Source organism: Triturus cristatus, chromosome 6, assembly GCF_964204655.1.
Source record: "Triturus cristatus chromosome 6, aTriCri1.1, whole genome shotgun sequence".
NCBI classification, from domain to species: Eukaryota; Metazoa; Chordata; class Amphibia; order Caudata; family Salamandridae; genus Triturus; species Triturus cristatus.
In genome coordinates this window covers 1,442,747,042-1,442,759,875 of record NC_140589.1, presented here as the reverse complement: position 1 = coordinate 1,442,759,875, position 12,834 = coordinate 1,442,747,042, and the positions used below count along the sequence as shown (strand labels likewise).

Sequence of the window (12,834 nt, the reverse complement as noted above, 5' to 3'; positions counted from 1 at the left end):
ACCGAATCGGTATGTACGGATTCGGTAAATAAAATCACATGACTTGACGAAACAGCTAATCCTGTGCAACGACAGCCCACCCAACCAGGAGGTGGCCACACCCAGGCAGGTGTACATAATTAGCCGACCCTGGAGAGGCTTTGAGTGCAGAGGAGAGGCAGGGAGCCGTTGCCTGTGCGAGCGGGAAAACGAACAGCATGTCCAGCCAGAGAACACAGAGAGACGGAGGGGAAAGGAGGAGGAAGCTGAAATTTAGCCCCAAGGAACTCCAGGTGCTGGTGGAGGAGGTGGTGAAGCAGCACCAGAAGCTGTTTGGAAGGCAGTCCCTGCAAGTGCCTGAGGCTGAAAAGCGCAACATATGGCTGGCCATCCAGGCGCAGGTCAATGCTGTGGGAGTGACCCACAGGGACATTGAGGTCCTCAAAAAGCGCTGGTATGACCTGAGGATTGTAACCAAGAGGAAGATGGGCGACATCCAGAAGGAGGCCAGCCAGACCGGAGGTGGAACCAACAGGGCACCTGCCCTCACCGAACTGGAGGAGCTGGTGGCGGCCACAATCGAGCAAGAGAGCGTCGTGGGCCTCGGGGACGCCGACAGCTCTGCCAGAGCCGCAACACACCAAGGTAAGACGAAAGCACAGCAATGTAGCCCCCCCACCCCTATCCCACATCCCCCATTGTGAAACGAGAATCACACTGCAGTCCACACGTGTCAGTGCAGACAGGCAATGCATTCCGGGAGATGTAGTCAGGGTAACACTAACCATGACGTAAATGTTACAGGGCAACAAGGCATGTCACGCACTCGAGGCACAAGGAGACAGAGGACATTTTGGAATGTGAAATGATTTATTGTGACGCTTGCAATGCAGCCCTTCGGGGACACTGAGCCAATGTTGTATTTCTGTCCACAGATGTGACATCATGCAGGACAGGGCATGCTGCAGGAGAGACGGCACACCGGCCACAAATATCACCTCTAGCCAGCACAAGTTCAGACCAGGGAGCAGGCCCACTGGCAGCCGCACCACCAACACAGCCAGCCTCGCCGCACCCAGAGCCAGCATCACCTCACCGAGAGCCAGCATCACCTCAACCAGAGCCAGCATCGCCACTCATGTTCGATTCACCGGCCACATCTCCGCTTGCAGGTGTGAGAATGAGGAGGCGTCCAGCAGCCAAGCTACGAGCCTTAGACACCTCGTCAGACGACAGCATGGGCCCAGAAGACCGCACCAGGCCCCAGGAAGGGAGCCATGCCACTGTGCCCCACACCTCACAGGCAGCACAGACGGGAGCAAGAGGGCGCCGCAGGTCGCGTGTCCAGAGTCCACCAGCACCCATTGACGGCCATGGTGTCTTCTTGGGTCTCGAGGGCCAAATGTTGAAGCAACAGCGCCTGCAATCAAAGGCAGTCATGTCAGTCCAGAGGCACATGCGGGTGATGAAGACAACATTAGTCAACATGGACAATAACATTAGCGGCATGGCTGCGGGCATTCGGGACATGTCCCAGTCAATCCAGCAGTTGTGCAGCAAATTAGATGCTGACATCGAAGCACGGCGCCGGGAACGCCAGAGAAGGGACACTACCAGCAGGGCACTCAACCGTCTGGCAACTGCGACTTCTCTACTGTGCCGGCGCTCTGTGACGATGCAGGAGGGCCTAACACAGTGCTGCAGCGACCTGTCTCGGGGGATGGTGCAGGTGACAAGTGCACTAGGGGTGCTATTGACCAGTCAGGCGTCGACAACTGCTGCAGGGGATGCTGCGGAGAGCATCGACACCAGCAGCAGGAGCAGCATCACACCCCCCGTTCCAGAAGCACGCAGGAGCAGCAGGCGGCTTGGGGTTGGCTCTAGTGAGGATGCACAGGCCGTGCAATCCACCACTGCAGCGCGTATGCGCAAACATTGATGTAGCCCTGCTTAGCCACTTCCCATTGGGTGACGTAACCCTGGACTTACTCCTTGTATAGATGGGATATTGCCAGATTGGCTTGTTCATGTGTTCATGGCGTGGTGCCACATTAAAACTACGTCATGACTTCTCACAACTCGCTGTGTCCCCTCACTTACTCAGAAATAGTTGCATGTGATCTCTGCCCGTCTCTCTCTCCCATCGATTGCAGTTGGCACTCTAGCTGCGTTGCCCTCTGGCTGGCCTGACTCATCCTCGTTGTCCTCAAAATATGTTAGTTCCACATCTGTACCTTTGTTCGTGGCAAGGTTGTGCAGCATTGCACAAGTGGCAATAATCTTGCAGCAGGTGATGGGTTTGTACTGGCGTGCGCCTCCGCTCTTGTGCAGGCAGCGGAACCTGCTCTTCAGTAGTCCAGACGTGCGCTCCACCACATTGCGTGTTGTTTTGTGTGCCACGTTGTATCGTCTCTCACTCTGGGTTGCTGGGTGTAGGTAGGGAGTGAGGATGAATGACCGGCATGCATATGCACTATCGCCTAGATGAGTAAAAGGGAACCATCAGTAACATGCCTCTATACACTATGATTTGCAGGTTTCAAGGGGCGTCACTGTTACTTACCTAGCAGGTATCCCTCTCCGAATTCTCCGGCACTCAGTCGTGTGTAGATCCCACTATTCTGGAAGATGTAAGAGTCGTGGGTGCTCCCAGGAAACTTTGCAACAATATCTGTGATGATGTTCCCTGCATCACAGATCACCTGCACATTGATGGAGTGGGTGGACTTCCTGTTCCTGTAGATGTGCTCTGTGTCAGCTGGTGGACAGATTGGGATGTGTGTACCATCAATACAGCCGATGACATGGGGGAACTGTGCCATGTGATAAAAGTCTGTTTTTGTTTTCTGCAGTGCAGCCTGTGTGTTTGGGAAGCTTATGTAGTGGTGCATTCTCTGCATCATGGCATCCAGGAACTTCATGAAGAAACGTGACAGGCAACTCTGGGATACCCCACCCACCGCAGCTGTCACCACCTGATAACTGCCGGATGCCAGCAGATGTAGGCTGCAGAGCACCTGCACATGTGGGGGTATGGCGTGCGCCCTTCTTATTGGCTGGTCCAGGAGTGGGTGAAGGTCCCTGATTAAGTCCATGATGGTTTCGGGGTGTAGCCTGTACCTCTCATGTATCTCTGCATCAGTCAGCTGGAATAGTGTGATGCGCTGTCTGTAGATGCGTTCCTCCCGTCGCCAAACCCTCAGTCCTGCTGCCTGTAGACGTAGGCGCCTTGCAATGACGTACATAGCGGCCATGTTGTCCACGCTGTTGCATTTTGGGATTGCTTATCTGCACTGTTGATGGTTACCACCTGCTTTCAATCCGTGTTAATTACCGACTCTTATTTACCGATTTTCTTGGATTTCTTAATTACCGAGTGCTCCTACATGTCATTTTAATTTTTACCACTTCATATTTACCACTTCATATTTACCGATTCGTTAATTGTGTATTCGGTAAATCTGATTCGGTATTTTGGAATTCGGTAAATATGAATCGGTATTTACCGCCTCATATTTACCGAAAAGTGGTTTTTGGACTCCTACATCTCACTTGTCTGAATACCGGTCGGTAACGGCATATTTACCGAAAATCGGCCGTTACCGACCGGTATTTGGCTACCTACATGAGGCCCTTAGTCTCAAAACATCTAGCATTCTTGATAAACCTCCCCTCTCCAAGGTTTGTGGCTCTGGACTTTCCTCAACTTCTATGACAGGCACACTCACTATGGGAGCTCCTCCTGTTCGAGGCCTTGCTCCCAGATCTAAAATAGTACCTGTACCTAATGTAGCAGGGACTGAGGTGACTGTGGATATTCCTGAGGCTGTGATAATAACAGTAGTACTTGGGGTTCCCTATGGTGTACCTGGGACAACAAGGGGTAAACCTCCCGCAGGAAGACTCTGATGAATGGGTGCACTCCTACTCGTGTCTACGAGCTGTGGATTTCCTTCGACCTGGGGGACACTATTATACGGAGGAGGTTGGGAAGTCAATACATCAGCCAAAAAGTAATCACAGGAGTCACTATCACTAGTCTCATTTTTATTTTCCTAATTCCCACACCTCTTGTAATTTCTCTCTCTCTATTCTTCCTCCTATTATTGAGGGTACATCCCTATTCCGCCAATAACATTTTCCCTTTATTCTTGCCGGTCTTAATCTAATCTTGTTTCCATCCAACAACAAACCTTATTCTTTGTTTTGATCTGATATTTCTCCTTCTCTTTTGTGTGTGCAGCTCACTCCCATGCAGTCAAAGCCTCATATTGTGCAGGTCTGGGTGCTGGTTTCACCCCATACAACACGGGTCTCAAACTCTCAATTATTATCAGATTAAAGGTACCGTGGGGGAAATTGCAAGGACCCTTCATTTGCTGTGATCTTATTCCATTGGTCTATCCAGATACACCTCTGTAAACCAGCCTTGGTTGTCTTGTAATGTGTGAGCGTACTCTCTGGAGGGGCATCCTCGCCCCCATAGACCGCTATTCTTACATCATCATTAAACAAGGTTCAAAATTTCATGAAAAATGTTGTTGTTGCTCTGTAAGTTGAGCAGCATGAAATCACTAAACTCCAACTGAAATAACCATAAATTCTCAACAAATCACAATGAAATATGCAACAAAACTAACATCCAATCTCAGCGCGACACCACTGTACCGACCACTCAAAGCTTGGCACCTACTGATGTAATGACCAATCCCAGCATAGCACACACCAGCCGACAGATACTAGCGTGACACCTTATGACATAACTCGCAGCATCTCACAACAGCTCTTACTTAACAGCAATCGGTTTCGTATAAGCAAATTATTGAAAAACATAACAATAACTTTTGTCTGTTCCACTAAAGAAAATTTGAAATCACTGACCAGTCTAGGGTAAAGATGGGAAATAATGCCTTCCCAGCGCTATCACACTCCCACAAAGTGAATTCTTGACCGACGGGAAATTACTCTAACTAGTGTGGTCTACACAAAGAATCAACTGAATACCAATCTCAGTTAGTACAACCTCACAATAGAAGTTTAGTAAGTTCCTATCTTAGTGTGGCCGATGGAGCTTCATGGTGCCACACCACAAACCTAACAGACAAGTCACAACTTAATATAATTTAATATATATATCCCAGGATCTTGGATTACGGCAAATCTAATTACCCCATTTCAACTGTTTGCAGCAAGTGAGTTTCTCTTCATAAGCACAAGTAATATGCATGAAAAAAATAATTCAAATCTCTACTTTAGCATAGGACCCTTCTGGACCCAACTGGATACCACACCGCAAAACACACTAACTCATCAAATCCACAAACACCTCAATGCTCAACAACATGCACTTAAATATGCATAACCCTACTTATATTCACACTCCTAGGACCCTGCAACCACTTCAGGAATGCCAGAAAACTGCCAATTCTCTGATCTGGACCATGCAGCCTTGGGGAAGTGAACTGTGCTGGAGTGGATTCTGACTGTCTCTGCAGCAAATTCTAACTCCCTATTTCTCATTGGGAACCCCCCTCTGCTGCTACCAGGTTTGATGCCTAGGGATTTGTACTATGCAGATCTTTGGTGCAAAATCATGTACAAGCTGCTTTCGAGAAGATTAACCTTTAGTCCTGGACTGCAGCATTACTCAGATCAAAGTACTTCCATGGCAGTGAAGCACATTAGGCCCCACAATGTTGAAAGAGAGTGGTGCTTTTGCAAACCTTAGGAAAGTTACAAACTCAAATCATTCAAATTAGTTGTAAATCAGCAATCAATACACAAATGAAATTGTCAGTATAATTCAAAGCTATTAAAAATATCAATTACAAGGACAGATTGTATAAAGTTCTTATAAAGCAAATCGAAGCAAGTACTGTTTTCACATAACAGGAAGATCCCTAATTTGCTAAATTGAAAAATCAGATGAGTTTAGGAGAAATCATGCAAAAGGTGTCAGCAAGTAAAGCCTTAAAAGGCAGAATTAAAAGAAGATTCTGTCAAGTAAGTGACCATGGATTTACCCTGGAGTCTAACTCTTTGGGCAGGAGCAAAGAAAGTGTCTCCTCTGAGGAGAACGGAAAGAATATCTGCCTCTAACTAACTCAGCAATGCACAATTAAACCTGTACAATTCTTTACATTGAGGAGCAACTCCCTATGGTTCCTAAGAAGAGAACCAATCAGGATTGAACACTTTCTGATTAACTAGTTTCAGTCTTCATCTCAGCTATCGTGCAATGAAAGGCTCTGCTGCATGACCTTCAACGGATATCCTGTAGTAGGATGATACTGTTCCATCAGTGTGTTCTTCTTACAGTTGCAGAGGTTCATTATTCAGCTCTCCAAGGAACACATACAGATAAACATTCACACATAAACTAAAACTTCATATTACAAGTTAATTAACATGTACTTCTGCCTCTTGGCTCCTGAAATGAGAGAAAGGAAAATACACAGCAGTCAGGAAAACATTTCAACTTAACATCAGTCAGATTTAACATGAATATCACACTCTATATACATGCGTGTGGGGGTAGGTTAATGCAAATGTTTGTACAAAGCATAAAATAAGGGAAACATCTCTTTCAGGTGCGTCTTTCTTCAGTAATTCATTTTAAATTATTTATCATGCCAAACGAGTTAGAGAAATTATGCTAATCCATCAATCAGGGGTTTGTAAAGCGCAATTATTCACCTGCGAGGGTCTCAAGGCGCTATAATAGACTACACTGTTGAGAGTGCAGCCTGTCTAAAGGTGTTAGTGCCAAACATTATTAATTCATTTTCAGGAATGATTTTACCACACCAGTTATAGATACTACTAAATAATGTCTTCAAGTATATAAATAATGAAGGGCAGGTCTCTAAAGATGAAGATGTGTGCATATGCTTTCAAGTCCCTAAAGGACTTTTCTGTTTTCTAACGAAAATATCTTTTGAGGTGAATAATGTAACCTCCATGTACGATAGACATACTACTTATGTAGTTAGTGGTCCTTATTGCCATAAGTCCAGAAGCCAAATAACTTATCTCAAATAAATAAATGTGGAGTCATCTGTGGTGTCTGCTTTCATAATCATCTTCTCAAAACCATCATGTAGTTGACAGCTGTTGAGAGCTTTTTATTAAGAAGAGGACTTGCTTTTTCTTTCATCCTTTCAGTTTCTATTCCACCTCTACTAAAAATGGAAAAGCCCACAGCACGGAGTGCATGTAGAAGTAGTAAGTGTAGTATAGTATTATGCCTGGGATTATATGTCACATTTGATCACATCCTTCATTTTGACAGTAAGGAATGCATGTAAAGTAAACAGAATCAGCAAAGATATTTGATACCCTTTTGCAGTGGCATTGATCATCTCTTTCTTCTGCAGTGGTACAACATTTGAGAATTTAGAGAGCAATCTGGCAATCACTTCCTGTGAAATTATAAACAACTGTCAAGTGACACTATCCTGCAGGTTCAGCTCTGTTGTTGTGATAATGACAGTAAAGATGACAAAGTAATTAATTGCAACCACTCGTAAAAGCTACCTCTTGTCTAGAGCATCTGAAGCGGCACTGCATACAAGATATACACCAATAACTATTATAAAACATTGTAGTTTTAGGTGAGGGGGGTAACTATCCACCTAAAGTAATAAACATAATCCTGGTCAGAGTGAACCGCTAAAGTCCCTAAATAAACTTGAACTCAACCCCATGATATTTATGGTAGAAAACAGACAGGCTTAGTTTATAGTCAATGTGTAAAGTATTTTTGCAGTACCAAAAAATAAAATCAAAACTTAACACAAAAAAAATCCCAAAGCAATTTAGAAAAAAAAGAGTACATTTTGGTAAACAGCATTACACTAAAATGACAAAAATCCAAAAGGGGAACCAGAAATATGAATTTTTTAAAGTTGTAAATCTAAATAGCTTCAAAAATTGTTAAGTACCAAGCAAGATCAACTGGTTGCTGTAGACCAGGATGTGGGTGACATTTGAGGCCTGACCACGGTGACGAGCGGGTCAGTTATAGAACCCAGGTACGACCCAGTCTGAAGTTTTACTTTCAAAGTTAGTCTCTGAAGTAGAAGTCCAAAATCTTCAGCTGAGCAAGGCAGCAGGTTGGGGCCAAGACAAGCTCCACAAGGTCAGATAGCTGTCAGATGAAGTCCTGTTGAAAGTGTTGACTTTTCGTGGGAAATCTCAGAGTGGGAGGAATTTGAATTTTGCGATCAAGCAAAGTTTGTCCTTGGCAGCCGGATACTTTTGGTGCCTTTACCCAGTGAAGATTTCTATGTTTGCATGTACGTTTTTTAGAAGCTCGGATTCCTTCAGTGGGGAAAGGATGCAGACTGTAGCTGAAGAGGGCTCCACAAGGCCAGATACCTTCTATGCAAGGTACTCCTGAATCAGATTTGCAGCTACGGAAGAGCTCCAAGCAGGGGAAACCAGAACATTCATCGCAGTTTCAACACACCTTTGTGGAATCGGCTTGGCAGTTTTATGGAACCAAAACATTTCTACGTCCCAGGTTTCTCGGGTGTTAGGAGGACTACACTTTGAGAGGAATCAGGGTTCCAGGACGTCAGGAACAGCATTTTGGATCAAGACTCACTCCACCAAAAGCCACCTGCAGGATCCAGGGCAGATGCAGTTGGAACTGGTCAGCTGGATAGAGTCCTTCAGTGTTCTTCTCATGTCTCAGACAGCAGGTCCAATCCTCTTCTGATCTTCTACAGGTCCAGTAGTGTTCTCAGGAGAGTACTGGGATTGCCACATGTATGCCTGGCACCAGTTTGTGGGTGTGGATGATTTCTGCCCTCCTCCCTAACTAATAGGGTAGAAGTTCTCATGGGTAATCTTACCCACTTTTGCAGCATTTCATGTGTGCACTACAGCAAACAATTGTACAGTGCCCCTCTCTGCGTCAATCCAAGTTGGTAAAATCCTTCTTCCCATGTGTATAGCCTGTGTGCACATCACAGAGATATGGACATGGAAATGAGCAACCCCTCCGCTATGGTCATGTCATACCAGTTCTGGGGACAACTCCCGCCCACAGTGATTGAAGTCTGCCTGTCAGGGGGGGCACAGAAGGGGCATGTGCAGGTGTCATCTGACATCTAACTGTGACAGGGAGGCATCTTTGAAATTAATTAAGTCACTGGACATTGCTCAAATAGTTATCGTGCCAGAGGAACAGAAACATCTCCTCACACCCAAGCCTTTGTCTCCTGCTCTGGGAGCAGTTTTCACACCTCATTGAGGGTTAAGCACTCAGAGGGCTGCAGCCGAAAGGTAATGCAAACCTGCCTCCACAGTCTTTTGGCAGCGAAAGGATAACTTTGTAAACGTACATTTTCCTTAATATTTATTCAAAATTCGACTTCAGTGAATTTGGCTTTTAAAAAATATTCCAAAGAGTCAGGGATTGGAATCTGTAGCTGTTTCCTAGCCAGAGATAACATTAATAAATGTAATATTGCATCCCAGTATTTCCCTATGGAACAGACAGCCTTGCTACAGTGAAAATAGCTTTTGAGGCATTTTCACTGTAAGTGCATGTTAAACATGAATTCTCTATTTGTCATACATTTAAGTACAATGCACCCTGTTTGATGGGGATAAGGTTTACTCACGGGTGACTTAGTAATGTTTAAAAGGAAGATTTAGACTTGTCAAAAGGGTTTATTTTGTAAGGTTCAATTGCAGTTTAAATGTGGTTAACTTTGGGCTATAATGGCAGACCTGAATCCATGTTTTGCACTGTCACTGTATTGGATGGCAAAGTGGGTGCTGCAGTCCACTAGTGACATTTAGCTTACAAGCCCTGGATACAGTGTGTACCATATACTAAGGACTTATAGGTAAGTTAAATATGAGAATTTGGACTATACAAATTTCATCATATTGAAAGGAGAAGCACAGACACTTTACTACAGTCTAGCAGAGTTAAACTGCAGAGTTTTAGCAAAAATTGTGGTGTACACCACGCAATAGATGGCAATTTCCTAGGAGCTATTATAAACATTGACTTTGTCATTGACATTGACTTTGTCTGCCATTAAATGTTCTTGGACAACCAGATCACCATTCTTCATGCTTTGTCAGGATTTCTAGTTATATGTTCTTAATCCTGACAAGTCACTCTCTTAAATCAGGGACATGGATGCTTTTTAATATAAATAGTCTTGACCCCGGATTATGCATGACATAAACAACTGAAGAACCAGTTTAAAACACTTGACCCATTTCCCACCTACATGAATATTTGGTTTTATTGTCTCAATTCTCTGTATGTGTCACAAAAGCAACTTTCTTAACCATTTTAAATTTACTAAGGCGATAAAATATGGTGACAATGATATGCTTCATGCTCTGGCTCGGATTCTGCAAAAGTTGCAAAACTGTGTCACATCCTGCCCCCAAGGATAAGTTTAGTTGAGCCTGCAGAGCAGCATTGACACCTTTTTTGTCAATTTCAGCCCTTTTAACTAAGCTTTTTTTTAACAAATTCGTACTGACTAAGACATCTTTGGATCCCATTTTCATAGAGTCTAGTTTTGTTCATCATCTGCCATTCTGTTTTGCTGAGTTGTTCATTGAAATACACCAGAAGTTCATGCTTTCCTCTTCATCTTATCTGTCTCATTTTGCTTGGTGATTTTCACCTGAAAAGAAATCAGGATATATGTGTGCTTTTAAGTCTAGCTACAATTGGTTTATCGGCCTCGGTGCATTATTAAAGGGAATGTTCACTTGAGCTTCACAGATTTGAAAGGCATTCTTTATATTTGCAACTTGTTTATCCAAACATGGTTGTGAACAACTGCGGATGTTTAGCATTTTAGGTTGTAGTTTTCTTAGTGACTCATAATATAATGGTCTGTATTTCGAATCCCACAGGACCTTATGCTTTCTTTATGCAAATATGCTCCAATAGCATTGTCCTTTTATTTGTAGTTTTATGCATTTGTCTTTCAGTAGGGGTTCCATGGTTTATATCTCAATTACAGTTTATGTAACAACGGGAACATGGGGTGTTGTTATTGGAGTACCGTTAAACATTATATATGTGTCTCTCAGTGTGGGCCATTCATTACACTACAAAAGGAAAATCCAGGGTACTGGACTATTAATTATGTTTCTGCTTATTTATGTGCGGGCATATGTTGAGCAATAACCTCTTTTACACTCACTGTAAGATTTTATAAGAAAGTTAGATATTGTGCTGATCTGGCACTGGGTCGGCTTGCAAGGGTTTTTCAACACCGTTGCTCAGAACATTGGTGATTCCTTTGTTTCTGATTTCTTTTAGTCCAAGAGACAGAGGATATTGTTCAAAAGAAAGTTAGATTTTTTTCCGTTTCTGACCTCAAAGTAAATGTCAACCTCTTTTAGAGTTCAAAACAGTTTCCAGGTATATGCCTGGGGAGCCTTTAGAGTTGTTTGGTCCCAGCAGTGCTTCTAAACAAAAGTAAGGATTTTTTTTCCTTCAGGAAAAATACTTTTGTTCATGGGGAAATCCCTACCCAAAAAACCCCATCAGTGTTGGGACTGCTCTCATTCCCACCCTGGAAACGTATTTACTTCTGTGTCCATGGCAGACTCACGGCCTGATTTAAACGGTGGCTGAAGGGTACTTCATTGCAACAGATTTCCTTCCCTGCCAACATTTTGTCCACCCGCTTGATTTAGATTTGAGCCCGTCCATTTCCATCTCCACCGTGGTCAAATCTCTCCGACTCTAAGGGCCATCAGAGGTTTGGCTGTATTTCTGTCCATCTAAATTACATCTGTGGACATCCAGCAAATTTTCAATGCCCATCACCGTCAAGAAAACCCTGGCAGTAAAGGGTATTGAAAAGTGCTCAATGCTCCCCTCACCATAGCAGGAATCTCCCAAGCACTAAAACAAATCAAAGGTACTTTTGAGACGTTTGTTTCTTGCGGACACAAGATACCTTCTTTTTCAAGAAGAGAGGGGCAGCACTGAAGATTGTTTTCATTGCAGAAATTTCAACAGTGGACACAGAGAATTATACCACACTGTGCTGCTTTCTCGGTTGTTCTCCACAACAGACAATCATAGAAGCAAGTCTTCCAAAGACTGGACTTCAGCGTTTTTGTCCGTGAATCATGCCAGGCAAGGGATATTGACTGAAGCTTGGACCCATGTTAGCTTGCCACTGGTGGCAAAAGAGACTCCTGCAAGTATTGCGGTTCAAACGTGTGTGCGTGAATGAAACGATCAGCGTTAAAACAAATAACGTAGGTACCTCGGATTAAAGCCTTTTGAAGCCTCTGGTCAAGAGATATCGACTCACTCCGCATCAAACCTTTCACCGCGGACATCAAAATACTGGACTTTCATTACCCCAAAGGAGAAGAACGCAATTGGTGGTAAAATGGTATGGTTCGTCCCAGATCCTATTGACTCTATGGTTCCAATGCTGTTATTTTCTCCATTTATGCTTGAAAGTTTTCACTATAAATAGGAAACCTAAAAGCCATACAAAGGGCCAGTATTGGTATTGCATTTTTGAGGACGTCTGTGTGCATGCATGTTCTATAATGTGAATAAAATAGTTCTAAATCCAACAGTAGGCTATCATGAAAGTAAAAATGAAGTAAAGCAAGAATAAGGCAACTAAACTGCACACACTTCTTGAACAAAAAAGCCATAAATCAGCCGTCCAATGTTATTGTGTCACCAAAATAAATGCATCGAAGAGCACACTGTCTCAGTTACACGCTACATGTCACATCTGCAGTCTGACAAAAGAACAGCTTAAGGCCCTCTCACCAAAACATAACCGGGACACAAATGAGACCATGTAACCTTCCTCAGAATTTGATGGC

At 43.9% G+C, this 12,834-nt stretch overlaps 2 protein-coding genes across 2 annotated transcripts in view; both read left to right on the top strand.

Annotated features, from left to right (window-relative positions):
• Positions 1-12,834, top strand: part of LOC146821513 (uncharacterized) — a 436,639-nt gene that overhangs the window by 193,113 nt on the left and 230,692 nt on the right. The window lies entirely within an intron of this gene.
• On the top strand, positions 198-11,373 carry LOC146821514 (uncharacterized). Its single transcript, XM_085609087.1, has 3 exons — positions 198-624; positions 915-1,151; positions 11,291-11,373. The coding sequence occupies exons 1-3, from the start codon at positions 198-200 to the stop codon at positions 11,371-11,373; spliced, it is 747 nt and encodes a 248-aa protein (XP_085465213.1).